At 49.1% G+C, this 23,336-nt stretch overlaps 11 protein-coding genes across 11 annotated transcripts; 7 read left to right on the top strand and 4 right to left on the bottom strand.

Annotated features, from left to right (window-relative positions):
* The first annotated feature begins 171 nt into the window (after positions 1–171).
* Positions 172–4,400, top strand: PICMEDRAFT_16988 (hypothetical protein). The gene has a single exon (XM_019161416.1). The coding sequence runs from the start codon at positions 577–579 to the stop codon at positions 3,994–3,996; it is 3,420 nt and encodes a 1,139-aa protein (XP_019016814.1). The 5' UTR covers positions 172–576; the 3' UTR covers positions 3,997–4,400.
* A 1,274-nt stretch (positions 4,401–5,674) lies between these two features.
* Positions 5,675–8,541, top strand: PICMEDRAFT_143619 (hypothetical protein). Its single transcript, XM_019160336.1, has one exon. The coding sequence runs from the start codon at positions 5,768–5,770 to the stop codon at positions 8,435–8,437; it is 2,670 nt and encodes an 889-aa protein (XP_019016813.1). The 5' UTR covers positions 5,675–5,767; the 3' UTR covers positions 8,438–8,541.
* A 103-nt stretch (positions 8,542–8,644) lies between these two features.
* Positions 8,645–9,262, top strand: PICMEDRAFT_12158 (hypothetical protein; the record flags this gene model as incomplete). The annotated part of the gene is made up of 1 exon (XM_019159891.1): positions 8,645–9,262. One exon carries the CDS (start codon positions 8,645–8,647, stop codon positions 9,260–9,262), a length of 618 nt encoding a protein of 205 aa, XP_019016812.1.
* A 289-nt stretch (positions 9,263–9,551) lies between these two features.
* On the bottom strand, positions 9,552–9,860 carry PICMEDRAFT_27463 (hypothetical protein; the record flags this gene model as incomplete). The annotated part of the gene is made up of 1 exon (XM_019162497.1): positions 9,552–9,860. A coding segment is annotated over one exon (309 nt), but the record flags the coding sequence as incomplete, so codon positions are not given.
* Positions 9,861–10,173: 313 nt separating this feature from the next.
* Positions 10,174–11,721, top strand: PICMEDRAFT_35373 (hypothetical protein; the record flags this gene model as incomplete). The annotated part of the gene is made up of 3 exons (XM_019162939.1): positions 10,174–10,802; positions 10,938–11,058; positions 11,125–11,721. The coding sequence occupies 3 exons, from the start codon at positions 10,174–10,176 to the stop codon at positions 11,719–11,721; spliced, it is 1,347 nt and encodes a 448-aa protein (XP_019016810.1).
* A 92-nt stretch (positions 11,722–11,813) lies between these two features.
* On the bottom strand, positions 11,814–12,623 carry PICMEDRAFT_143613 (hypothetical protein). The gene is made up of 2 exons (XM_019160335.1): positions 12,407–12,623; positions 11,814–12,325 (listed from the first exon to the last, which is right to left on the bottom strand). Exons 1-2 carry the CDS (start codon positions 12,454–12,456, stop codon positions 11,926–11,928), a joined length of 450 nt encoding a protein of 149 aa, XP_019016809.1. The 5' UTR covers positions 12,457–12,623; the 3' UTR covers positions 11,814–11,925.
* A 94-nt stretch (positions 12,624–12,717) lies between these two features.
* On the bottom strand, positions 12,718–13,629 carry PICMEDRAFT_35167 (hypothetical protein; the record flags this gene model as incomplete). The annotated part of the gene is made up of 1 exon (XM_019162927.1): positions 12,718–13,629. The coding sequence occupies one exon, from the start codon at positions 13,627–13,629 to the stop codon at positions 12,718–12,720; it is 912 nt and encodes a 303-aa protein (XP_019016808.1).
* Positions 13,630–14,973: 1,344 nt separating this feature from the next.
* Positions 14,974–15,621, top strand: PICMEDRAFT_35163 (hypothetical protein; the record flags this gene model as incomplete). Its single annotated transcript, XM_019162926.1, has 1 exon — positions 14,974–15,621. The coding sequence occupies one exon, from the start codon at positions 14,974–14,976 to the stop codon at positions 15,619–15,621; it is 648 nt and encodes a 215-aa protein (XP_019016807.1).
* A 679-nt stretch (positions 15,622–16,300) lies between these two features.
* On the top strand, positions 16,301–18,250 carry PICMEDRAFT_24177 (hypothetical protein; the record flags this gene model as incomplete). Its single annotated transcript, XM_019162340.1, has 3 exons — positions 16,301–16,699; positions 16,832–17,370; positions 17,512–18,250. Coding segments are annotated over 3 exons (1,677 nt in total), but the record flags the coding sequence as incomplete, so codon positions are not given.
* Positions 18,251–19,432: 1,182 nt separating this feature from the next.
* PICMEDRAFT_178737 (hypothetical protein) lies at positions 19,433–21,550 on the top strand (the record flags this gene model as incomplete). The annotated part of the gene is made up of 2 exons (XM_019161787.1): positions 19,433–20,749; positions 20,773–21,550. The coding sequence occupies 2 exons, from the start codon at positions 19,433–19,435 to the stop codon at positions 21,442–21,444; spliced, it is 1,989 nt and encodes a 662-aa protein (XP_019016805.1). The 3' UTR covers positions 21,445–21,550.
* Positions 21,551–21,791: 241 nt separating this feature from the next.
* On the bottom strand, positions 21,792–23,144 carry PICMEDRAFT_73205 (hypothetical protein; the record flags this gene model as incomplete). The annotated part of the gene is made up of 1 exon (XM_019164414.1): positions 21,792–23,144. One exon carries the CDS (start codon positions 23,142–23,144, stop codon positions 21,792–21,794), a length of 1,353 nt encoding a protein of 450 aa, XP_019016804.1.
* Between the last annotated feature and the right edge of the window lie 192 nt (positions 23,145–23,336).

Here is a 23,336-nt window from a genome sequence, read left to right as displayed (position 1 = left end):
GCTCCTAGCCGATGACGTGCGCCCTTGCTGGTGCTGCACCATAAGTTACCCGGTACTCTGTTTCCGAGGGAAAACTCTCACTTTTAGCGGGCACCGCCATTCTTCCCCCCTTGATCTCCTCCGAGAATGCCACTTTGAGTTTGGCGTTAAAGAGTTCGGCGAATGGCTGTTTCAAAGAAGGAACTACCCCCGGGAACACAACGAAGGTGTCCGCAGCATAAGCCGGCACAGCACACCATAGTAGAAGACCTTGTCTGAGGTAACAACAACGTTGGATTTTTCCATTATCTGGACAAGACACACGATTTTCTCACATCCTTCTCACCGATCGATAGTAGGAAAGGAAAAAGAGTGACAGAAAGGGAAACATACAGGTATAAGCTACGGAAACAAAGCAAGCAGGCTACTTTTTGTCAAGTTCATTTAATCCAGTTTGCGAAAACAAGCTTTGTTATATGCTTCTGCAGCTTTTCCGTTTTGTTCCTGTTCCGTATCTTGCATCTATCCAATATAAAGCCTCGGTATTGTCCGTTATCTTACTTTTGAGCTGTATCTCTACCGATTTCAAGCAACACGATGTCGAGTAAGCAGCAAAGTGAGAATTTTCCAAAAAAAGAATCTTCCGATGAAGACGATGCGATGTTGGGACAACTGACCCATCAGATAGAGATTAGAAGCGCAAATATGAATCCCAACTATAATCCGTCTTCACATAGCAGAGTCCAAGCACAAAGAAAAATTGCCAAAGCAGATAGCCAAGATTACTCCCTTGCAGATAGCACAAAGTCTATCAATAACACAACTACAAAACGAAAATCCGATGGTAATGTGAAGGCTTCCAAAACCTCAACCAAGAAACGCAAGAAATCTACTACAGTGGCCAGCGACAACGGCATTGACGACAACTCCAATAGCAACGACGATGAACCTAATAACAAGAATAATAGAAACCAAAACAGCAATGGAGGATCGGGATCAAACTCGGGGTCCCACCCCACAGCAGGACACCGTCCTGTCACTTCATGTACCCATTGCCGACAGCACAAGATCAAATGCAATGCATCTGAGAAGTTCCCTGATCCATGCAGTCGCTGCCAACGAATGAATCTAAAGTGTGAGATTGACCCTCAGTTCCGTCCAAAAAAAGGATCCCAAATACAGTCGTTAAGAAATGACGTTGACGAATTACGCTCTAAGATAGAATTTCTTACAAGAAATGAGAACCTGATCACGAAAGTCCTTCAAAAGTCAACTTCATCACAACTGCAACCCATCAAAGAAAATTCCGATATAGCGTATGTCAATGATCGAGCTGGCTCCCATGAATTAAGTTCACCTTCAATGGTGGCGAAAACACTCTTGAAAAAAGAACCGGTTCTTTTGAGTCTAGATGGCAGATCCAATTCTACGACCTTGCTAAACGACTCAGCGAGCAACAAGGCAGATTTGAACCCTGCATTGGAGGCAGCAGTTCGGAATGCTACAGAGTCCCCAGCACAATTTGGATCTTCAATTCGAGATGAAAAGAATTTAAGCGATGGTCAGCTAAAGGGAACACAGTTGACTACTCCGGTTAATACAAAATCCATATCCCAAAATGCGCTATCTCCAAACTCTCAAATATCTGAATTCATTTTGGGTGATGTGAAAATAAGCATAGATAAAGCTCAAACGTTGCACAAAAGGTTTGTTACCAACTATCTACCTTATCTACCAATAATGGTTTCAAATGATCCTGTCGAGCTATATCATCAAAGTCAGTTATTATTCTGGACGGTGATGTTAACTGCATGTTTGTCTGACGCAGAACCTAATTTGTACAACTCATTTGCATCCTTGATCAAGCAGTTGGCTATAGAAACGTGCTGGATCAGAACTCCTAGATCAACTCATATAGTCCAGAGTTTATTAATTTTGGGAACCTGGCCTCTTCCAAATCAGAAAGTCTTGGACGACTGTTCTTATAGATTTGTTGGATTAGCCAAAAGCTTATCACTACAACTAGGTTTACATAGAGGTAAATTTATGACTGAATTTTCAAGAACTCAAGTTGCACTTCCTGATGCTGAAAAGTGGAGAAGCCGTACCTGGTTAGCAGTATTCTTCTGTGAACAATTTTGGTCTTCGAACCTAGGGCTACCTCCTAGTCTTCAGACAGACTATTTACTAGAAAGTGCAAGAATTGATTCTACATTACCCAAAAATTTTCGATGTTTGATTTCTCTCGCTATCTTTCAGGCAAAGTTGGTCAATGTTATGGGCTTGAATGTCTCAAGCCCTGATGGATTGATGGATCCAGCAAACCGTGCAGGTCCATTGCACATAATGGAAAGAGAACTCGAGAGACTAGTCTTCAAGCTTCAAATCGATGATTTAGTTGTTGAAACTTATTATCTATATGTCAAGTTGATGGTCTGCCTATTTTCATTTTTACCTGAAACACCAAGTGAAGATCAGACAAAGTATGTCACAACGGCATACCTTTCTGCGACTAGAATTGTCACGATTATGTCGAAATTACTTGAAGTTAAGCAGCTCACAGAATATCCAATATATGTCCGTCATTCAGTGACCACAGCTGCCTTTGTCCTGTTCAGACTTCACTTGACTCCCTACTTATTACCGAAGTACATTGATTCTTCAAGACAGTCTATCGTTACAGTACACAGACTTTTCAGAAATATGTTGGCGGCTTGGAAAGACGTTGAGAACGATATTTCACGTACTGCAACCGTGTTGGAGAAATTAAATTTTGTTATTATCACACACCCCGAGCTATTCACTGATACAGAAGGTATTATAGTCCGAATGCGGTCTCATTTAACTGGATCGCTATTTTATGATCTCGTTTGGAATATTCATGAAGCTAGGAGACGCACGATTGAAGAGGCTAAAAATAATGGAAATAAGGCGTCTTTGTCGAAAACAAAGAGTACAAACAATAAGAGAAAACCTCCCCCACTACCATTTTACAACCAGATCACAAAGGATGATTTTACTGCAATAACGACAACGACTCCAAATGGTACTACGATAACTACCTTGGTTCCAACAGATCAAGCTATTTCCAATGCCAAAGCGTCTGCCTATAAAGCAGGTTTATCGAAACCTACTGAAATCAATGGGATACCATTGGCGATGCTCGAAGCGACTGGTTCGTTGTCGTCTAAACAAAACTCTTCGGTGAACTCTTTTACTTTGAAATCACAGTCAAACCAACCAGCTGCTAACAATAGTTCGGTCACTAATAAATTAGTTGCGAAGAGTATTGCCAATAATAAAACTCAACTAACCAAGAAGCGAAAATCGTCTATTAAGAAAGGTGCTCCTGAAGCTAATGCACAATCAGCTAATACCAATAGCGAGGTAGTCGGAGTTCCAAAGGCTAAATCGACATCAACTTCCGAGGATTCTGGTATTCGATTACAGCGTTCCACCTCAATGAATGCTGCAGCAAATGGATTGATACCACCCCCTTTATTTCCCTCAAGCTTGAAGCCCAGTGCCAGCACGACAGATGCAAATGCAGAGGTGGTAGACCCTATCAATGGTGACACTGCTGGTGACTTTAGCTCAGGCTTCAAATCGATACAGGATAATAACAGCTCTAATATAAGTCCTATAACCACCACTTCAGATAGCAAGCAATCGATGGGCCTCACCCCAGTTAGCATATCTGGGCTAGAGAAGTTTTTTGAATCACCAAAAATGTCAATGTCTGGCCAATCCAGTCCAGCAGGCCAGACTGATATCGATCAAGCACAACAAGATACTGCAAAAACTAACGTTCAGGGATATGCAAGCAATTCGAGAACTAGTGCAAGCTCTAGAAATCCAGGTTCTAATACGGCTGGATCAACCAGTCAGAGTCCAACCGATTCTGACTTGCTAAACGAAATGTTTATAGACTCCATTTTTCAGCAAAATTTAAGCAAACCTGCAGAGGACGACGATTTACTTGGCTGGTTTGATATGAACATGGCGCCGGAGTTTTAATGTCAAACTTAATTTACTTTTTAATCCTGCTTTTTGTTATGTACACTTACTTGATAATTTATGTTTATTAGAGAAAAGGATGACAAATATGTATATAAAGAACGAAAGAGATAATAGACAATCAGTTAAGGAGGAATCAAAACCGTGAATGGAGATATTAAACGAGAGAAGACTAGTAAAAAGATATGAGAACTATAGTAGTACGGGTCGATGAATGATGTGAAAACGGGAAGAAAAAGTAAAGAGAAAAGAGAGGAAAAGGGTAATAAGTAAGAGAAAAAGAGAAATTTTATTCCTCCTCAGCAGTTTCTGATTCGTTAAAGGGATCCATGATACCACCTTGACCTATAGCAAAAATACATTCAGTTTCAGCAAGACATGGAGAATCATAAATCTTGCAAATTCTATTTGCACCTTTACCTTTCTTGAAGTACAACCGAGTCGTTGAGGAATGGGCAATGATGTTACCGCCGATAGGCTTTTTTGGGTCTGGATTGAATAAAGCACCACCATCGACCTGGGCCACAACCTGGTTCGTAATCACCACAGCAATACCGAACTCATCTGCTAATCTTTGTAAAGTTCTCATAAACCTAGCGACATGCATTTGACGTGCACTTAACTCTCCACGACCGCTGTAATCAGTTCTGTACAATGCCATTATGGAATCAACCACCAAAAGGGAAAAACGGCTCTGTGCCATCATCTGAGCAGCCTGATTGAGTAATTGAAGTTGATGGTCCGCATTGTACGCACGTGCGTATGCAATATTCTCCATAGCTTCGTGTTCATCCAAGCCAAAACGACGTGCAATTGGAACAATACGAATAGGTCTGAAGGTGCTCTCAGTGTCAATGAACAAGCATTTGCCCTCACCGCCGCCCATTTCCACAGGCAACTGTGCTGTAACAGCCAAGGTGTGACAAAGTTGTGATTTACCTGTTCTGAACTCACCAAATATTTCGGTGATGGCGCCGGTCTCAATACCACCGCCTAGTAACGTGTCGAGCTGTTTGGAGCCGGTTGTTAGAGTGATCAACTCTGAACGACGTTGATGGAACTCGGTGGCGGTAGTGAAGCCCAGCGGAACAATCTTTGAAGCCTCTGAGATTAATTTATCCGCCTTCTGGTCTGAGATCCCCTTTATTGTGGTGAGAATTTTCTTCGGGGTATAAGCTATAGATTCAACGGTACATAGGCCTGCTTCCTGTAATTTTTCAATATCCTTCTTGGAGATCCCATTTCCAATGAGCGCTTCCACAGGGGATGGACCTATCTGACCCTCATCATCTTCGTCCTCCTGTCCGTATGACTCTCCAGTGCCTTCACGATGCCCCGTGGTGGTGGTCGTAGCAACTGTGACAATCGAAGTACCGTTTCCTGACGCGTCAGTCATGGCCGTGTCTTGGTTGGTGTCTGGCTGTTCCCCGTACTCTTGAGATTCGTAAGAAAGATCTATCGGCTCCTGTGTCATTCTTTATAATGCTTTGCTATCTATTACTGCCTCTCTTCCTTTCAGATTCCCTTCTTATGGACAAACTGTCTTCTTTTCCATTTGTGGATGCAGAGGCAAACATGGCACAAACAAAAAATAGAGATCGCCGATCTGATAGCAAAATCATGTCGCGAGATGCTGCCAAAACTTAATTTGTCTAAAAGAGTGGAAGATAGCAGTGAAGAGGGGTATAGTAAGCAGAAGAGGACGTAGAACGAGCTATTATTCCGCAGTGCAAACGGTATATAGAGAGCAGCAACAGCTTAACAAGTTCTAATGCTATTGCAGACCAATGTTCGAAAAGAGTCTGTTTCTTTCCCCGTCCTGGACGGAGATGTGGATTCCCGATCGGAGGCAGAGTCAGACGCTGAGCAACAGGATGTCGTGGCCATTTCCTTTCGGCCTGGGAAAGGAGAAGAGGGCTATGACTATGATTCTGAAGAAGCAGGAGGAGGAGTAGAAGAAGAAGAAGAGGGAGGCGACGATGGCACCGTTGATGGGGCCAATTCCAGAGCAGCAGACATGGAAAGCATTTTGACCAAGCTGTTCGATAAAGACCACACGAATTTGAGCCTTATATTGGACAAGGCCGATTGCTTTGAAGACAAAGAAACCAACAAAAGAGTTATGGAGCATTTGCAGAGGTTGAAAAACTTGAGTAACGAGTTATATCAGAAAACATACGACGTCGACCAGCGCACATACTTGTGTTACATGACCACAACTACCAAGGATTTAAGCGAAATTGACGGAGTGATTCTCCGTCATTATTACTTGGAGAAATTTGTCTGGAAGTCAGACCTTTTGTCGTCACTTAGGATCCTATGCTCGAGGCTCTTTTTCAAGGGCGAGTCCCAAAATATTGACATTATGATACATTCGTTTGCCAACAATTGGTTCAGCAGATTCAACCAACCCTCTTTTATTTATGGAAATATCATTGGCGTGTATTTGGTCACTTACGCTCTAATCTTGCTCAACACCGATCTGCACAACGATCAGATTATTGCCAGCTTGAGAAGTAGCTCCCAACAGTCGCTGGCTGTATCAGGTATGAAGATCACCCGCAAGAAATCAGGGTCTCTTTTTGATATTTTCAGTCATGACACTTCATCCAGCATTGCTGAAAACGAATCTGAGGGAAGCAAATGCGTGATCACCTGCATAACAAAGAACCAGTTTGTCATGAACACCATAGCTGCCTTGAATGATAATTTTGTTGTCGTCAACCCGTTAATCATGAGAAAGCAATTGCGGTTGTATTATTCTAATGTGAAATCTCATGAAATACTCCTTCCTAAATTTGATGTTGATACTGAGCTTGGACAGACAAGCACAACTGTAAATGGGAAGAGGATGGAACCAGGAGCTGGAGCGGACACCCACAGATTGAACCCCGAAGACTCGACAGCAAATGATGTCTTGATTGTAGGCGAAGACCCAAACGACGAGGTTACCGAACTGAGAACCTTGCCATCATTGAAGCCTGCTAGCTCATTACCTTCTGTTGCATCAACGAGGACAAGTTTCGAAGTTGTCTCAGGTACAATCAAAGAGACAGCAGGTTCTTTTGGGTTTTTGAAAGAAACCGAGAAGCACGAGACGTCTGCGGGGCTCGACACTACTAATATCACAGATTCCCCCATTGTGAAAGAAGGTCTTCAGAAGGTACTAGTGAACGACCTATACCTTGTAGCGGACCGGAATTACGAAAGATACAACAGTAGCGCATTGTTGTTCAAAGATGTTCCTGAAGTTCACTCGACACCTGCTCCACCGGCTCCACAGACCCTCAGAAGGAAGAAGTCGCTGATTGATCGCATAATGAAATCTCGGAGAAATAATAGAAAGGAGAAGGATTTGACGACGACGACGATCATGACAAGAAAGCCGACGAATTCCATGACGACGCCGAAAAGATCTGAATTCAAATTTGCCGAATGTTTTGTTGCAATCTGTGACGGGGAGTTGCGGATTTTCGAGTTTGACAAAAACCCAGATAAGGTGAACAGTTACAGTGGACATGGAAGGGGAGAGTGGACCGATTGGGCGCAATGCTTAGCGAGCGTCTCGTTGGCAGGCTGCTATGCAGAAGTGATTGGGAAAAGCAGGCGTAGGTCTAGCCGGGAGGAGAAGGAGAAGCTGACCGAGAGGTTTGGCGACCGGGTGTACTGGAAACTCGAGTTGCCGTACTCTATGATGGAGCTGGTGAACGACCAGTTGCGAGAAAGCGAGCTTCCCGTAGTGGGCCCCGGCCAGAAGGTAGGCATGAGGAGGAACAGCAGCAGGAGAGAACGGGAGCAGCGCAGTGAGCGGCGGGAGAAGTTCGAGAAGATGATCTTCAGTGCCTACAGCGAGGAGACGGCGACGGAGTTTGTCAAAACGTGCAACTACTGGGCCGGAATGCAGAGCAGGGTGCCAAGTGTGAAGACGCAGTTTTTCGACGAGATGAAGCTGACGTCGTTCGAATATGGGTTCTCCGAGGAAATCGTGGCGATCATCACCCGCCTAGCCGGTACCGTTCCGCCCGACGGTACTCCTGCAACTTCTCCTACTATTTCTGCTGCTGAACGCAAAGAGCTTGTCAACAGGCTGCGGCCGTTGCTGCTCTCCGAGAAGGGCATCGCAGATTGGCGGCCGATCGTGCGCTCGTGTGTGGCCGTGGCCGAGCCCGTCTCTGCCGAATCCCAGGCCCAGGGGATCGCCTGCTACATGGACGAGTTAAGCAGTGCCTTCTGCCACGAACGCCGGTTGCTGCAGCTTGTCCGGACCGTGTACAACAAGGTTCTCCTCCACCACGAGAGCCGGCCGCTGCTCGAGGCCGTCTTGACCGTGTACGAGAACCACAGGACGGCGTGTCTTGCGCTGCTGCGCGAGCGGAGACGGTGGCGGGTGCAGCGGTGTGTGCTTCTGGAGACGGCGGCGGGTGGCAAAGAGCAGGTGTAGGGCACGATATAGCTAGCTATGTAGAGGGGTCTAGCCCACTAATAGAGATACAGACGACTCCAAACCATAGCGATTGGCAGGATAGATTTGACAGAAGCAACGGCGACCGGAATCAAGACTGAGCAGAAGTGAGCAGGCTTTCATCGAAACAAATTCAGTAGACCTAACTAGACAGATAAAATATTAATAGACAAGATATAGAACAGAATGTCGGACCCTTCTTCAATCAACGGTGGTACCGCAGTGGCCATGGTGGGCAAGGACTGCATTGCGATTGCCTCGGACATGCGTTTGGGCTCACAGTCGCTCGGTGTGTCGAACAACTTCGAGAAGATCTTTAACTACGACCACGTTTTCTTCGGGCTCACGGGCCTAGCGTCGGACGTGATCACCGTGAACGAGAACTTCCGGACCAAGACGAACCTATACAAGATGCGTGAGGAACGCAACATTGAGCCGGAGAAGTTCGCCAACTTGGTGAGCTCGAGCTTGTACGAGCGCAGATTCGGGCCGTGGTTCGTTGGCCCCATTGTGGCCGGGCTCAACTCCAAAACGGGGAAGCCTTTCATCTGCGGGTTTGACTCGATCGGCTGCATCGACTTCGCCAAAGACTTCGTTGTTTCCGGAACCGCCTCGGACCAGTTATTCGGTATGTGCGAGACGTTGTACGAGCCAAACCTCGAGCCAGAGGACCTCTTTGAGTGCATCTCGCAGGCGTTGTTGAACGCCGCTGACAGAGATGCGTTGAGTGGTTGGGGTGCTGTTGTGTACATAGTGACGAAGGACAAGGTGGTGAAACGATACTTGAAGTCTAGACAGGACTGATCGAGACCCTGATCCGCGTCTTGTCCTCCTTCTGCTCCTCCTTCTCCCTCTCCTTACTACATACATAGGATTGTAGCTTTAACTAATAGTAATTCGTCACATACAGAGAGTATAAATCAACACAAAACGGTATCAAAGACGGCGGCGATGACGACGCCACCACCGAAGACCACGGAGATTTGTGCTACATACGTGCGTCAGTGTGAACTGTTCTCCCTTTTTCTATAAACATGTTTTTCCGTTGAATGCATCGTGCCACTCTTTGTCGTGCTCATTTGGCCTCTGGCGGGTTCTGCTGCTGCATCCTCTTCTGGTACTCTAGCTCAACAACCTTCTTGAGGTACCCGTTTTCGCCCCACTCCTCTTCCTCTCTCTTCTTTTTCTTCTCCTCCAGCAGCTTGTTTTTCTCCTTCCGCTGCAGAATCTGCAAACGGTCGTTGGCAAGCCGGTTCTCGTGCAAGCACTGCGAGAGCTGGATTTTCACATCACTGCACTTCCCCAGTACGGTTTCAAAGAACGGAGAACGGTGGCACTCCTCGAGGGCGTCGATGAGGTCTTCGCAGTTCTGGAAACGGTCACGGTCGAGAATAGGATGCATCTGCGGGCTTCTGTTTGTGCTTGTGTTTGTGCCTGTATCGTTTGCTTGTGGCTGTGCTTTCCAACCCCGAACCACAGCTAAAACATGGCATGCTTTTAGCCTTAGCTTCCTTTGTAGCTTCCACTGAGGAAAAAAAGAAAAACGCTGAGCTGCAATTTGCAAACCGCGTAAGGCGCAGAGGGAGGGCCGCAGACTCAGTCAGAACCATCAGCGATCTGTTTGGAGGGGAAAGGAGGATAATGGATGTCAGTGGGAGGAACACATGGGTCACACCGTCAGCAGATACGGACAGAGAAACTTGTGCGCATAAGCAATGACCTCCGCCACCGATGAGAAGGAGATATTTGATTTCCTAGACTCGCTACCTACAGACGACGCATCATCCTCCAATGCAGACGCAACGGCATCGGCAGCAATAAACAAGAGCTCTGGCTCGGGAGCCACGCAGCAGACATTGAAGAGCGGCACCGACGCAGATGGAAAGAAAACGAACGATGACATTTTCGAATTCTTGGACGAACTGGAGGGCAAGAACAAGGAAAGCGGCAAGAAGAATAATACCTATACAAAGAGCAGTGGCAGCAACGACAATAACAACAAGAATGAGGCCAAACTCGAATCTTCTAACGAAACCATAAAGGATGACGAGAAGAGTGAGGGAGCAGGGAAGAAGTCAACACCCGTGGCGCCGCCATTGAGAACAGACGAGCCTGTGAACGATCCGATTACTTCGATTGCTTCGTGGTGGAGCAGTACGGGCAGTGCCAAGGTATCGACACAGCTCTCCTCATTGTGGGGCACAGCGCAGTCCATAGGGGAGCAGGCGCAGAAACAGGCCGAAGATGCCCTCAAGAAGGCCCGGGAGCAGAGTCTCGAGGACAACATCCGGACTGCGGTGAAGGAGCTTGGTATCTCCGGCGTGCGTGATAACATCAACGAGATGTTGACTGAGGAGCAGAGAGCCGAGTTGATGAGGTTGCCCGTGCCGGACGCCAAAAAGGCGTTGGAGAGCTTGAACTCCGGGCTGAACATGGGCCTCTCCTTTGTCGGAGGCACCTTGAATGAGGTTGTCGAAAGAATAAACGCCATGAACAACAAGGACGAAGTGATTGAAATCGTTCTTGTGCACGACATGAAAAACTTTATTGGACTCACAGACATGGTCAAGTACAACTTCGAGGACGTGATGAGCCAGCAGGTGGATGGGTCGATCGAAGTGAACGTCCACGGTAGCGGCACGATCAAATCATTGCAGGAGGGCCAGGCAGGGAGCCATTCCAGTACCACCGACGATGTAGACCACACAAGTGAGGAAAGAATTGACTTTGCGCTATTCAACGGTAAGGGCTCCGATGCGGAGAAGTTGATCATGGCCAACATCGAGAACGAGATGAAGAGAAGGACGGAGAGAGAAGATCCTGCTAACGAGTCCTCCACCACAGACTCAAACCCATCATCACCAGCGTTGTCGAATTTGGGAAATACAGACCCGGAGTCGGGTGAATCTGAGAGCGCTGTCAAAACTAGAAAGACTACCATCTACATCAGTTTACTTGCATGGACATCTAACAAAGACAACACGTTGAACAACGGCAAGGAGATCGTGATTGACTCCCACTCGTCCTCGTCCTTCACCATATCCTGTGTGCTCAAGGATGAGGGACATGGCATAACCATTCACTCCCAATCCCAGCCGCTGCCTTTGAAGTGGGCACAATGGATCGAGGGCAACCTCGAGGAGGGAGAGAAGGAGGATGACATCGATCCAAGCGAGTGGGTCATTGGATGGGTCAAGAACGCCATCTCCAACGCCATTGGCGTGACGTCCCAGTCCTACATCATCAAAAGAATGGGTTACTAGAGATGTCCAACTTCTCTGTTTATTCTTGTGGTGCTCTTTTTTTTCTTTTAAGTTTTAATCTATATCGTAATATAAGCAGACGCTGAGTTGAATAATAAGGCGGCAGGGTAAACGTACCGTTTGTGGAGAGAGGAAGAAAAAACTTGGCCGGTCTGGAATTCCAGTTCATAGAACGGTTAATTGTATGGTTGCAAACGGTAGGACTCAGTCCTTGACACCGTTGTATTGGTCGAGGATCTTGGCCAAGCCTTTGTCGGTCACCGCCAACAGCTTGTTGTCCCAGTCAACGACCAAGGGTGGAACGAAGAGCTTCCCGTCCACCTCCTTGAGACCTCTCAACTTCTCAGAGTCAATGCTCTGCAAATCTTTGAGAAGGTCTTTGCCCTTGGTCAGTTCCGGGAACGCCGTCTTAAGGGCTTTCTTGCAGAAAGGATGCATGTGGAGAGCCTCCTTGAAGAACTCGAACTGCTCTGGGGTTGGAGGTAGTGTCGTTGGGTCAATGGTGTACTTGAACTCGCCGTTGTTTGCAGACTCGGGGGACTTGGCAACGTTGTCCTTGAGCATCTTTAAGAGCGACTCGGAGGCTTTGCTTGCTGGGTTGTGGCTGTAGGAGAATTGGTGGAAGCTGCGTGTTAGTATCACTGAACCGGCGTGACCATCTGTCTATCTTTCTCGCTGTACATACAAAAGGGTGATGACTCCACCCATTCCCTGGAGGGACTTGAACATGGACATTTTGCTTTGCTAAGTTAGACTGCTTATGTAGATCTGCACTGCTTGGTCACTGTATCGCAAGAGCTGAAGGTTAAGAAGAACATCCGCCTTTTATGCAGCCCCGAGGAAGAGATGATACCCCAGATTCGGGGGTGTGGGCGGACCCTAGAGGGCGAGAAGCGAGAAATTGTGAGGAAATGACGGGGCGTGTGAGGCCGGCTTGTTCGGAGTAGTGTTAGGTGGGGTGGGACGGTACAGAGGGAACGCAAATTACATAGGCGGCTAGGGGAAGTAGCCAAATACTTCTTCGCCGCGTCTCTGGGACCAGAGAGGCATGTTTGTTCTCATCTTGTCGACGACATCGAGGTCGATATCGGCGACGCAGAGCTGGTCGGCGTCGGAGGCGTCCGAGCACTCGGCCAGGATGGTGCCGTTCGGGTCGATGATGCAGGTGTGTCCGTAGCTCTCCCTCTTGGAGCCTATCGCCGGGGTGTCTGGAGCAGCGGCGGAGCCCTTGGTGTCGGCAAGGACGTCATGGACGCCCTTCTGTGCAGGAAGGACGACGTAGGACTGGGTGAGGATGGCCATGGACCGGCCCAAGACCTGGAAGTGCGGACCCGTCTTCATTGTCCAGGCAGACGGGTACGTGAGGATCTCTGCGCCGAGCGTGCGGAGACGGAGGGCCAGCTCCGGGAAGCGCAAGTCGTAGCAGATGGCCAAGCCGAGCTTCCCTGCCGGGGTGTCGAACGGAGGGAGCACCTCGGAGCCTGGCTGGACCGAGTTGGACTCCTTGAGGATGGGTCCGTTCGGAATGTCGACATCAAACAAGTGCAGCTTCTGGTACCGGTGCAGAAGTTCGCCGTCCGCGTCGAGGTAGACGAGGGTGTTCTTGGTGCGTTGCAGCGGGTCGTTGGCCGCCGGCTCGTGGATGCCGACGGCCACCTGGATCGACTGTCCGCCGCAGTGCAGTTCCTTCAAGGTGGCTCGGATCGTCTCGATGAACGGCGACGTCTCATACGACTGCGCAAGCGCCTTGGAGTGGGTGGCGTTCGAGGCAATATAGTCTGCTGCCTCTGGAAGGAAGATGATCTTGGCATTCTGCGCCACCGCCCTGCGGATCAGGGCGGCTGCCCGCAGGCCGTTTTCCTTGAGGCTTGAAGAGGAGCAGAGCTGGCCGGCCGCAACAAGAACCATATTTGGGAGCAGTGGTGGGGGCTGCGGTTACCTGAGTGTGCCAATGGGTACTCAGTGATCAGCGGCTGCTCAACCTTTCTGGTGGAAGGCGGCCTTTCTTGAGTCAGATTGCCAAGAGACAGAGAGATAAAGAGAGGCGAAACGGGAGTGTGGCGCGGGCCGCTGTGTCTCCAATGGTGTGGCGGTGCAGGCCGTTTTTTTTTTCATGAAATTTTCAGTTTTAGTGACGGAAAGATGAAGAATAAGAAGAAGACGGAGGAAAAGAAGGAGGGGAACCCGGGGAAGAGAACACAAACCACAAGATGAGTGCAGAAAGAACAGTGTCGTTGTGCGTTCCGGCTGCGGTTGTGTGCAGACACAACCGGAACTTGGACCAGCTGACGCATGCTGCGTACGAGATTGCGAGAAGCGCATGCATGTTCAAGGTGAGCGAGGTGATCGTGCTCGGAGAGGGGAAGGAGGACCGGAACAGTCTTGTGCTCGGGTCGTTGCTGCAGTTCTTCATCACGCCGCGGTACTTGGTGCAGGAGACGTTTGCGAAGGCGTTTGCTAGCGGGCAGTTGCCGCGGAACGTGTTCAACAAGGCCAAGACGCTACCGCTGGTTCCGACGCTGCTGGAGTACCTCCAGCCGGGCGTGAACAAGGCGTGCAAGTACCGCGAGGGCATCAGCATCAACAAGAACGTGCTGAAGCACCGTCGGAAGAACGCGAGCGGCAAGGTGTGCAAGGTGCCCAAGGCACACAAGACGACCCGCTTTGTGCAGGTGGGCGCCGGCGAGGTGCTGGAGCTTGCCGGCGAGACGGACGGGCTTCCGCTCAACGTGCGTGTCACCGTGGACATGGCCGAGAAGAAGGTGGTAGGCGTGCAGGAGGCGTGGGGCCCGTACACCGGGTACGTGGTGCGTCTTGCCGCGAGCGTGGAGGATGTCTTCACGGAGGTGAACACTGCGCTTGTGGGCGAGGACGGCTACGACATGAGCTTGGTGGCGAGGACCAGCGACTTCTTTGCCCGCACGAAGACGAAGACGCCGGCCCTGGCCACGCTTCCGGAGGTGTCCAGGGAGGAGGCCGGCCACAAGAGCCACGTCCTTGTGGTGGTGACGGGCCCCGCCGGCGAGGGTGAGGCGGAGGACGAGGCCGGGGAGCTTTTTGATGGAGCGATACGGGTGCCCGAGGGGTCGCGGGTGGAGGAGGGCGTTGTGATTGCGCTGAGCGTGGCGTGTCGGTGGTAGAAGCTGCGGAGACGGCGGGGACGGGGACGCGTGTAGCGGCAGCAGAGTAGTCTGGGGTATCTAGCAAGCAGCACCAGTATCTAGCACACAGCACCAGTATAGAAGCGCCGCCATGCCGAAAGGAATATTGAAGAACGCCCACACGGACGCCGCGTACCGCACGGAGTCGCCGAACGAGCTGGACCGCGAGAAGGCCGTGTTCGACAGACAGAAGGTGATCGAGAACACGAGACTGAACGCCCAGCTGTCGCACGCCAAGGGCGTTCCCGGGCTGCAGCACATCGAGCAGAAGAAGCAGCGGGGGGAGGCCTTGAGCGAGGAGGAACAGTTGCGCTGGGACGAGCGCAACTTGCTTGTGAACGAGATGGAGAAGAGCGCCACCATGAAGATCGACGAGCCCAAGACGCCCTACGAGGGCGGCTTCGACCCGAACAACGACTACTACCGCACCGACAACGAGGCGGACGACGGCGCCGACGGCGCCGACGCCCGTGACGACCCCTTCGACCTCGGAGAAGGGCTGGACGACGCCGACGACGTCCAGCGGGGCCACATCGACGTTGTTGCCGGCGACCCGCCCCACCCAGTGCTGGCGGCCGCCGGACCTGCTGAGCCCAGCGCCGACGAGAAGCACCGGCGCTTCGAGGAGAAGCGCAAGCAGCACTACCACCTGAAGGCTGCCCCGTTGAAGGAGCACCACGTCCTCCCCGCCGCCGACGACGACGACGACGACGACGACACTGCCGCCGACCGCCCTTGACTCTGCTCCGGCCCCGTCCCCCGTCCCCCGTCCCCCGTCCCCGTTTCCCTCCCTCTTTCTTCTGTATACACCCTCAACCTGTCTACTTTGACCTCATCTCCTGCGTTTTACGCCGATCGGCCCTCCGCCCCTTTTTCCGCCCGCAGGCAGAAAAAATCTCGCAACCCCGGCTTATCGATCGTCCCACAGCCGGCACAGACGTTTCTGGCAAAAAAAAAAGGCCTAAAATGCTCGGCGGAACTGCGTCAGGGCCAAAAGCGGAGCGAAAAATGCTCAGCTCATGTCCAGCCGAGCCGAGCGCCCGACCGAGCGCCAGATGCGGGACCTACAGCCCGCCCTTCTTAAAGAAGGGTGTCCCCGTTGCCCCGTCTTGGAGATGTCGCCACCGTGGGGTCTGGTCACGGGGAGGTTGGGGGTCCGGATAGCTATCAGACAGCTATCAGACAGCTAGCAGACTGGGGTGAGACAGCGAGAAGGACAGCGAGATAGCAAGGGACACACAATGAAGCTCACGAAAACACCGATGCTAGCACTGCTGGTGGCTTGCGCCAGCACAGCGGTGTCGCAGGCGCAGGCTCACGGACACGACATGGACATGGACGTGGAGGCGACGGAAACGAGGCCTGCGGCGCCGGCGGCGCCTGCGACGGCCACGGACTGGGACGCGGTGACGGCGACGCCGTGGGCAGGCGGACACGCCCACGGGGTGCCGATTCTGCAGACGAAGCTGACGCCGGAGCAGCAGAAGTACTGGGAGAGCTACAACACCACGACGTACCTCACGCTCGAGTCGCCGTACAGCGGCCACATCCACGCGCACCTGGCGCTCCTCTTCATCTCGGCGTTTGTGCTGTACCCGTTCGTGCTCGTGCTCAACAACCTCGAGTCGAACTGGTTCTTGCCGCTCCTGGCCGTGCAGGCGTCGCTCTCGGTCGTGTCGTGCATCCTCTACTCGGTGTTCATCAACAACGTGCCGGACTTGTATCCCAACATGGCGTACACGAAGATGGTGACGGGCTGGTTTGTGCTCACGCTCCTGCAGGCCCTCTTTGCCGTGGTGAACTCCGTCCGCAGATGGGTCCGGCCCGCCGGCGGCGCCGGCGGCTTCCAGCCGCTTGCTGCCGGCCCAGCGGCATTCAACCGCTTCACGGACAACGCCGCCGACGCAGCGGCCGCCGGGAAGACCGCCGGCAAGGCCGACAACATCCAGCTCAACGACTTCTGCTCGCCCTCGTCAACCCTCTTTGACGACGACAACGCAGACACCGACTCCTTCAACCTGGACGACGACGACAACTCCGCCAGCGCGACAATGCACGGCCTGGGCCTCAACTACAATGGCAACAGCACAAACAATACCCTGAGATCCGGCTCCAACTCCGGCTCCAACTCCGGCTCCCCGCTAGCCTCCACCTCCCAGTTGACAAGGTCCCGGAACGCCGTCATGCAAGCCCTCTCCTCTTCGAAAGCCCTCACCGTCCTCTCCTCATCCTTTGGCTCCCTCTTCACCTTCCTCCACAGCGTCACCACCTGGGTCCTCCTGGCATACTTCTTCGTGCTCTTCCCAACGGCGCTCTCTTGCTTGAACTTGTTTGGCAAGGGACAGAGGGTCTTCAACCTCTTGGCCCACTTCATCAAAGGCGGGGTGTTTTTCACCTTGGGCCTACTCTCCTTGGCCCGTTACTGCGGCTGCTTTGCAGGTATTGGAGGAGGCTGGAACTACGCATACATCGATTTAGACAGAAACAAGTCCCAGAATTACTCAACGGTCTCCGAAGCAGACCGTGCAATGTCCGGAATGGGTGGCACAGGCTCCGGCGGTTCTGACGTTGCTCACTCCTTCTGGATCAGGTGCCATCAGCTCCTCACCCCCCGTGACGTCATCAACAGATATGGCGGCTTGATTTGCACCTTTGAGTCCGTCGAGTCCTTCCTCATCTTTTTCTACGGCTGCTCCAACGTCTTCCTCGAACACTTGGCCTCCACAGATGGTGTCTGGACCGCCAAGGACTTGCAACACGTCTCCATCGCATTCATGTACTTTGGTGCAGGTTTATGCGGACTCATCACAGAGTTCAAACTCTCCTCATGGAGACGCTCGCTATTTTTCAACGTTGCCGGTAAGCAGCTTGCCACCACCGAGAACATTCAGCTTGACGATAACCTGACTATCGACGACCAACACCACATTTTGGGATCGAACAAGATGATTACTCCAGGTTTCTCACCTAACCCCTTCCCAGTATTCACAATCTTCTGGACAGGAGTGTTGATGTCCAAGCACGCCCAAGCGTCAGCCTTGTCTTCTGCAATTCACGTTCAATGGGGATCACTTTTAACATACGGTTCTTTCTTCCGTGTCTTTACATTCTTCCTCATGTCATACTATCCTCTGCATGGCTCGAGAGAGTGCTTCCTGCCTTCTAAGCCATTGACGGAGTTGGTCACCAGTTTCTGCTTGCTCTGTGGTGGTATGGTCTTCATGGAGAGCACCGACCAAGTCATTGAAGCGTTGGCCTACAGGGGCTTAACCCCAATGTTTACCATCAACGTTAGTGTCGGGATCATCAGTTTACTCATGGCCTGGGTTATGTTCATCTTCGCCGTCAAGGATAGAATGAGAGCCAGAATGTTGGCAAACTAGAGGGATATAAAAACTACTCAAAAGGGAAGATAAAAGCAACAGCAACAGCAAAAGCAAAAGCAAAAGCAAGAACAAAAAACAAAAAAAATACTTAAAAAATCAAGTCTAATCAATTAAAACTGTTAACCCTGTTATGTCCGCCCCTTATTACCCGATAATCTTATTCTTTACACACCTACCTATTGTGTTACTTGTTTTCTTTTCTCACTGTTGAATCTTGCTATTATTACGTTCCTGTCAAGTGTTACTTCAGTATTTTTTATGACTTATGTCCCATATGCCCTTACTATTACTGCCAATGAACCTCTGTATTTTGTTTTCTTTATTTCTCCTCCATCTTATTCTTAATATCTTGTTGTCACCCTATTCTTTTACGTCCTAATTTTTAATTTATTTTACTCCTTAATCGACCACCAAAACCTTTTTTTATCGACTTGTGTTACTTCTGTATATTCGAATTCAAAGCTTGTGAGAACGATAAGATGGATGGCCGGAATTAGTCGGACTTTCCGTACATCTGGTTGTCCTTTGTTCAGTGCATCTTACTATAAATAGACTGTTTACTAATGTTGGCAGATCTGTCTTGGCCACCGCACGCAGGAACAATAAGCCTCTGATTTTTTTTGATGTCCGTGGTCAATCTTCTGCCTAGCTGCTAATAAAGCCCGGTCTGTTTTTAGAAACATACGGCTCAGCGCTGTTTTTTTACCGAGGGGCCGAGAGATCGACGGACTGAACAGTGTTGAGGCATTCCCCTTAGTCGTCCTTTTTGTCACATTTCGGTCTTTCCAAAGTATCGTTTGACAAAAAGACCTATTTTAAAGGATACAATTGAAGTGCTTATGTATGCTTTTTGAGCTACATATGGCAAAGGGGAATCAATTGAAAACACACAGACGATTTCCGACTTCAACCGATGTAGTCCGACGCCGATTGACCAAGACCGAACCTGTTTGCAACAGGTTATAGCGCAGCCGGAAACATTTATGTCGACTCCTTTTTGGTTCCGCCGCTTGGTATTTCTTTAAAATCATTGGATCTGCCCCTATTGGTTTTATTCGGCTTAGTATGGGAAGACAGATACGGTAGTGTAGTACAATCTTGCTTCGTGTTTTGCTCCTGGGAGCACACTTTAACAACCTGTATTACTCGCTTTTTTAACTTACTATGAAGCTCAACAGACTAACACTTACAGCTTTGCTGCTTGCTTTCTCTGGCACAGTACTGTCAAATTCTGAGCCACATGCTCATAACAATATCATTACAATGGGCACCACAACTGCCGATTGGGATATGGTCAAGGCTACACCTTGGGCGGGGGGCCATGTTCACGGAGTACCAATCCTCAACACAACGCTAACGTTGGGGCAACAAAAGTATTGGAAAAGCTACAACACCACTACTTATCTTACGCTGGACAGTCCATACAGCCCTTACGTTCACCTTCACCTAGTGCTCCTTTTTGTCTCGGCCTTTGTCTTCTATCCGTTCGTGCTCGTGCTCAACAACCTTGAGTCAAACTGGTTCTTGCCACTCCTGGCCGTGCAGGCGTCGCTTTCGGTCGTGTCGTGCATCCTCTACTCGGTGTTCATCAACAACGTGCCGGACTTGTATCCCAACATGGCGTACACGAAGATGGTGACGGGCTGGTTTGTGCTCACGCTCCTGCAGGCCCTCTTTGCCGTGGTGAACTCCGTCCGCAGATGGCTGCCTTCAAACAACAGCATATCAGGGTTTCAGCCATTTCCTACCACCGACTCTAGCCATTACACTGATGACGTTGTTAACAATTCTAGCCTCTCAAACGAAGCCGCTTCAACAAGCATTCAACTGGAGGACTTCTTCACCCCTTCGTCCAATCTTTTGGCGAACAGCATGGAGGGCCTGAACTCCAGTTTCAATAGCGACAGCTCTCTCAGGATCCCATCGGGATTGGACACAGACTTTTCTTCAGCTTTGACAACAAAAGTCAAAAGTTACAGTAGCCTACTTGGACAAACTATTTCAAGAATTTTGTACACCTTGGCTTTTTCCTTCGGCTCTCTTTTTACAATTCTTCACAACGTTACCACCTGGGCTTTACTTGCATACTTTTTTGTACTTTTTCCAACTGGTCTTTCGTGCTTGAGCTTGCTAGGTAAGGAACGAAGGGTTTTTAATTTATTGGCCCACCTTATCAAGGGCGGTATTTTCTTCATACTCGGCTTGGTCTCCTTAGCCCGTTATTGCGGTTGCTTTGCAGGAATTGCGGGAGCATGGAATTACGCATACGTTGATTTAGACAGCAACAAGTCACAGGAGAGCTCAACTGTTTCCGAAACGGACCGTGTCATGTCAGGAATGGGAGGAACAGGCTCAGGTGGTTCAAACGTTTCCCACTCTGTCTGGATCAGGTTCCACCAAGCACTCAATTCTTACGAAAACAGGGGCGGAGGCTTGATCTGCAGCTTTGAGGCTATTGAGTCTTTCCTTATTTTTTCTATGGTTGCTCCAACGTCTTCCTGGAGCATTTAGGCTCCAGGGACGGTTCATGGAGCGCTATGGATTTGCAGCACGTCTCAATTGCTTTTATGTACTTTGGTGCAGGACTGTGTGGTCTTGTAACCGAGCTAAAGCTATCTTCTTGGAGGCGTTCATTATTCTTCAACGTTGCAGGTAAGCAACTTGAGATTGCTGAAAACATTAAACTTGACGATGACTTGACTGCTGATGAAAAGCTCCGAATTATAGGATCGAAGAAAATGATTACTCCAGGTTTCTCACCTAACCCCTTCCCAGTATTCACAATCTTCTGGACAGGAGTGTTGATGTCCAAGCACGCCCAAGCGTCAGCCTTGTCTTCTGCAATTCACGTCCAATGGGGATCACTTTTAACATACGGTTCTTTCTTCCGTGTCTGTACGTTTTTACTCATGTCATACTATCCTCTACATGGCTCGAAAGAATGCTTCCTACCATCCAGGCCATTCACAGAGCTTGTTACCAGTTTCTGCTTGCTCTGTGGTGGTATGGTTTTTATGGAAAGCACCGACCAAGTGGTTGAAGCTCTAGCGTACAGGGGCTTGACTCCGATGTTCACTCTCAATGTAAGTGTTGGAATCGCCAGCTTGATAATGGCTTGGGTTATGCTTATTTTTGCCGTTAAAGACAGAATGAGAGCTGAACAATTGGCTAAATAGATTATACCTGTTCAAATAACGTTACTAACCACCTTCTTATTCACTAAGTTTATGTGTTTTTATTTTCCCTGGTTGTTGAACCTTGCACTTAAAACTTGTAATATGTGATAGCAATACTCAATGTTATATCCCATTCGCCTATACCATTTCTGCCAACGAATTTCAATACTTTCTTACGTCCCTTATCATATACTGCCATCCTGATCTTTACTCTTCTTTTATTAACCTAGCGTCAAAGTTTTTTCTTTTCGAGTTGTGTTACTTTTATATACTGAAAAGTAGAATATATATCAATGTATGCATGCATGACTCTTTCTATCATTGCATTGAAGCTCACAAATACTTCCTCATCTTCTGAACCTTCTTACCATATCGGGTACTTTGAAAGGCACACGTAAAACAGCAATCTTAGAGCCAGCCATGTCCTTGCTTTCGCTCTTGTTTGGCACAACAATAGTACATCCCAACGTACGGACGAGAGCAAGCAATTTGGATGGCTTCAAACTCAAATCGGCTGCTAACGACGACAACTCCAATCTGTATTCAAACAACGACAAGAGCAACACAATGATGTAGCATAATAGTTTGTCCTCCTCCTTTGGTCCCACGTTGAAGAAACGAATCTCTCTGTCAAAACTGTTACTGCTGACTTTGGTGTTTCCAAAAACTTGAAGCATGTAGTTTATAGCACGTGAAGGTGGAACATTGTGGTAAGCAGTCATTAGCTTATCCCTACGACTCAAACGGCGATTGAAATATAACCCAACAAGCATGGAGGTGAAGGATATCATCTGTAATTTCCATCTGGCATCATCAGATATGTTCGAGGATCCAGACAATGAAGAACGCTCGGACAGAGCACTGGCAATGAGGCGGCCAAATGTAGACTTCTTTTGATGTACGGGTCCACGTTCCTTAGCTGGGACATAGGGTAAGAAGTTCAATTTCTGTAGTACCTCATCCTTCTCGGTTTCCTTCTGCTCTTCCAATGCCTCTTCTTCTTCTTGACCTTCCACTTTAGCACGGAAAAATATATCTATTGGGAAACATTGAAGAATCTCTTCAGGAACAATCTCTTCAATAGGATATATTTCTTCAACATTCGTGGCTTCGGTATGACAGGGTGGAATAACTCTGTTTTCTTTTTCCACCATCTTCGCCATTTGGTCTCTGTCTGGCATACTTTTAGTGGTTTGCCTGATACCATCAACAATATCAATTTGAGATTCTTCCAACATACCGGCATCAATCTTGTTTCTTGCAGCCTCGGTAATAGCCTTTTTAGCCTTTTTCGTACCAAACTCTTCACCCAACGCATTTCTACGCTCAGCAAAGGTACCTTCGGCAGATATGTCCTTGCGCTTCAGTTTCTTCACTAACTTTGCGTCGCTGATCAAGCTTCTGGAGGCATTCACACGTCCTGAGAACATCTTGGTGCGTGGAATCAGCTTAATGCTTTTACTCTTCGAGTCGTAAACCCCAAGAACATATTGCGAGTCTGCAAGTTCGTCTGCATCGTATTGCAAAGCTGAGTCTTTGGATTCTCCGTGTAGAATGGCCTTGTTTGGTGCCTTGGTGGATGTGTAAAGATCTAGTGACACCGATCCTGGAATCGTAGTAGAGTTGGTGAATGATGCAACCACCGCCTCTCCTGCTTCGGAAACAACATCGACCTTTCCGATGCTCACGTTCTTGCCCATCTTTAAATTTCCTGTTTCTTTCACGTCCGATCCCTTCGTCTTGCGTGGTTTTCTTGTGCCTCGGACTATTTATTTCTATGCCGTCTACTCAGTCGAAAAGTATGCTATCAAAATTTTTCAGCCGGAAGGAAAATGGAAAAGGAAAAAAAATCGCATCAAAAAATAGTAATATTTTTTTTTGATTTTTTTTTC

The sequence above is a fragment of the Pichia membranifaciens genome, assembly GCF_001661235.1.
Source record: "Pichia membranifaciens NRRL Y-2026 unplaced genomic scaffold PICMEscaffold_4, whole genome shotgun sequence".
Lineage (NCBI taxonomy): Eukaryota > Fungi > Ascomycota > Pichiomycetes > Pichiales > Pichiaceae > Pichia > Pichia membranifaciens.
The sequence above is the reverse complement of the archived record's forward strand: the minus strand, read 5'-3'. Positions and strand labels throughout refer to the sequence as shown.

Bases quoted from the DNA above. Each gene is read 5' to 3' on its own strand.
- PICMEDRAFT_143613 (XM_019160335.1), bottom strand. From the start codon at position 12,456: ATGTCCATGTTCAAGTCCCTCCAGGGAATGGGTGGAGTCATCACCCTT. The intron at 12,326-12,406 runs GTATGTACAGCG...ATTCTCCTACAG, and splicing joins GGTGGAGTCATCACCCTTTT to CCACAACCCAGCAAGCAAAG.
- PICMEDRAFT_143619 (XM_019160336.1), top strand. From the start codon at position 5,768: ATGCTATTGCAGACCAATGTTCGAAAAGAGTCTGTTTCTTTCCCCGTC.
- PICMEDRAFT_16988 (XM_019161416.1), top strand. From the start codon at position 577: ATGTCGAGTAAGCAGCAAAGTGAGAATTTTCCAAAAAAAGAATCTTCC.